The following is a 998-nucleotide window of genomic DNA, read 5'->3' as shown; positions in this document are numbered from 1 at the left end:
CTGTCCCCCAGCGAGTCCCCTTTGGGCTTCTGTGAGCGGCCGGAGCCCCTGTAGCCACTGCTGGATGTCGTGGTCCGGTCGGAGGTCATAACCACGACATTCATTCTGAAGCCGCCGCAAGTCGGAAAGGACAGCAAACTCCTGGGAAAGAACCTTCAAACTGCAGGAGCCAAAACTCAGGGACCCCTGACTGCCCCCTCCTCAGCCCCTCCCTAAGACACGCATGGGGACGGCTAGATCTTCTCACCTTCCTCCGCTTGTCGAAATTGATGTATCCATTCTGCAAGGAAAATGGGGAAGGAGTGAGGTCCTAACTGCCTCCCAGCCAGAGAGAACAGTCTCTCCTGACACGGTCCGCAGCCGGCACTCTGGCCTGATTCCTGCATCCTCCCTACTCTCCCTCCAATCTGTCAAATCCTCAGCACTGCATGTGACCTGGTATGTATTTTTTTAAAAGAATTATTTACTTTTACTTGCTATAGGGCACATGTGCTCACTAGAGAGATAGAGAGGGAAAGAAAAAAAATGATCCGCCAGGTCCAGACTCAAACATGGTCAGCCACGTCCAGTGCCTTCGCCATGCCACCTGCTGGCTTCTGCTTATTTAACTTTATTTACTTACTTACTTACTTATTTAAATTTGACCAGAGAGGGACATAGGGAGGGAGATGGGGTGGGGAGAGGGTAGTGAGAAAGCAAACCACCAGGTCCAGAACTCAAACTGTGGCCAGCCATTTGGGAGTCCAGTGCCCTTAATCACCATGCCACCTGCTGACCCCTACCTACTTTTTTTTTTTTTAAGAATTATTTTATTGGGGACCAGCAGTTAGTGTAACGGCTATGTCGCTGAACTCCCACGTAGTTGACTGCGGTTCATGTCCCGGACCCGGTGGCTTAAACTCACGCCAGGCGCGTGTGCGTGCGTGCCCAAGATCCTGAGAGGAGAATGAAGGAGAAGGGATTGCGGTGTGACCATCCCCCCTGGGGCGGTGATTTCT

General features: G+C 52.1%; 1 protein-coding gene across 1 annotated transcript in view; it reads right to left on the bottom strand.

Annotated features, from left to right (window-relative positions):
- RGL2 (ral guanine nucleotide dissociation stimulator like 2) overlaps window positions 1–998 on the bottom strand; it is a 9907-nt gene that overhangs the window by 2783 nt on the left and 6126 nt on the right. The window contains exons 12-13 of the mRNA XM_027770222.1: window positions 248–280; window positions 23–141 (exon numbers count right to left, since the gene is read on the bottom strand). Of these exons, the coding sequence (XP_027626023.1) occupies window positions 23–141; window positions 248–280 (152 nt within the window). The remainder of the gene's footprint in view (window positions 1–22; window positions 142–247; window positions 281–998) is intronic.

Source organism: Tupaia chinensis, unplaced genomic scaffold, assembly GCF_000334495.1.
Source record: "Tupaia chinensis unplaced genomic scaffold, TupChi_1.0 Scaffold000116_1, whole genome shotgun sequence".
Classification (NCBI taxonomy): Eukaryota; Metazoa; Chordata; class Mammalia; order Scandentia; family Tupaiidae; genus Tupaia; species Tupaia belangeri.
This window is presented reverse-complemented; position numbering and strand designations above follow the sequence as displayed.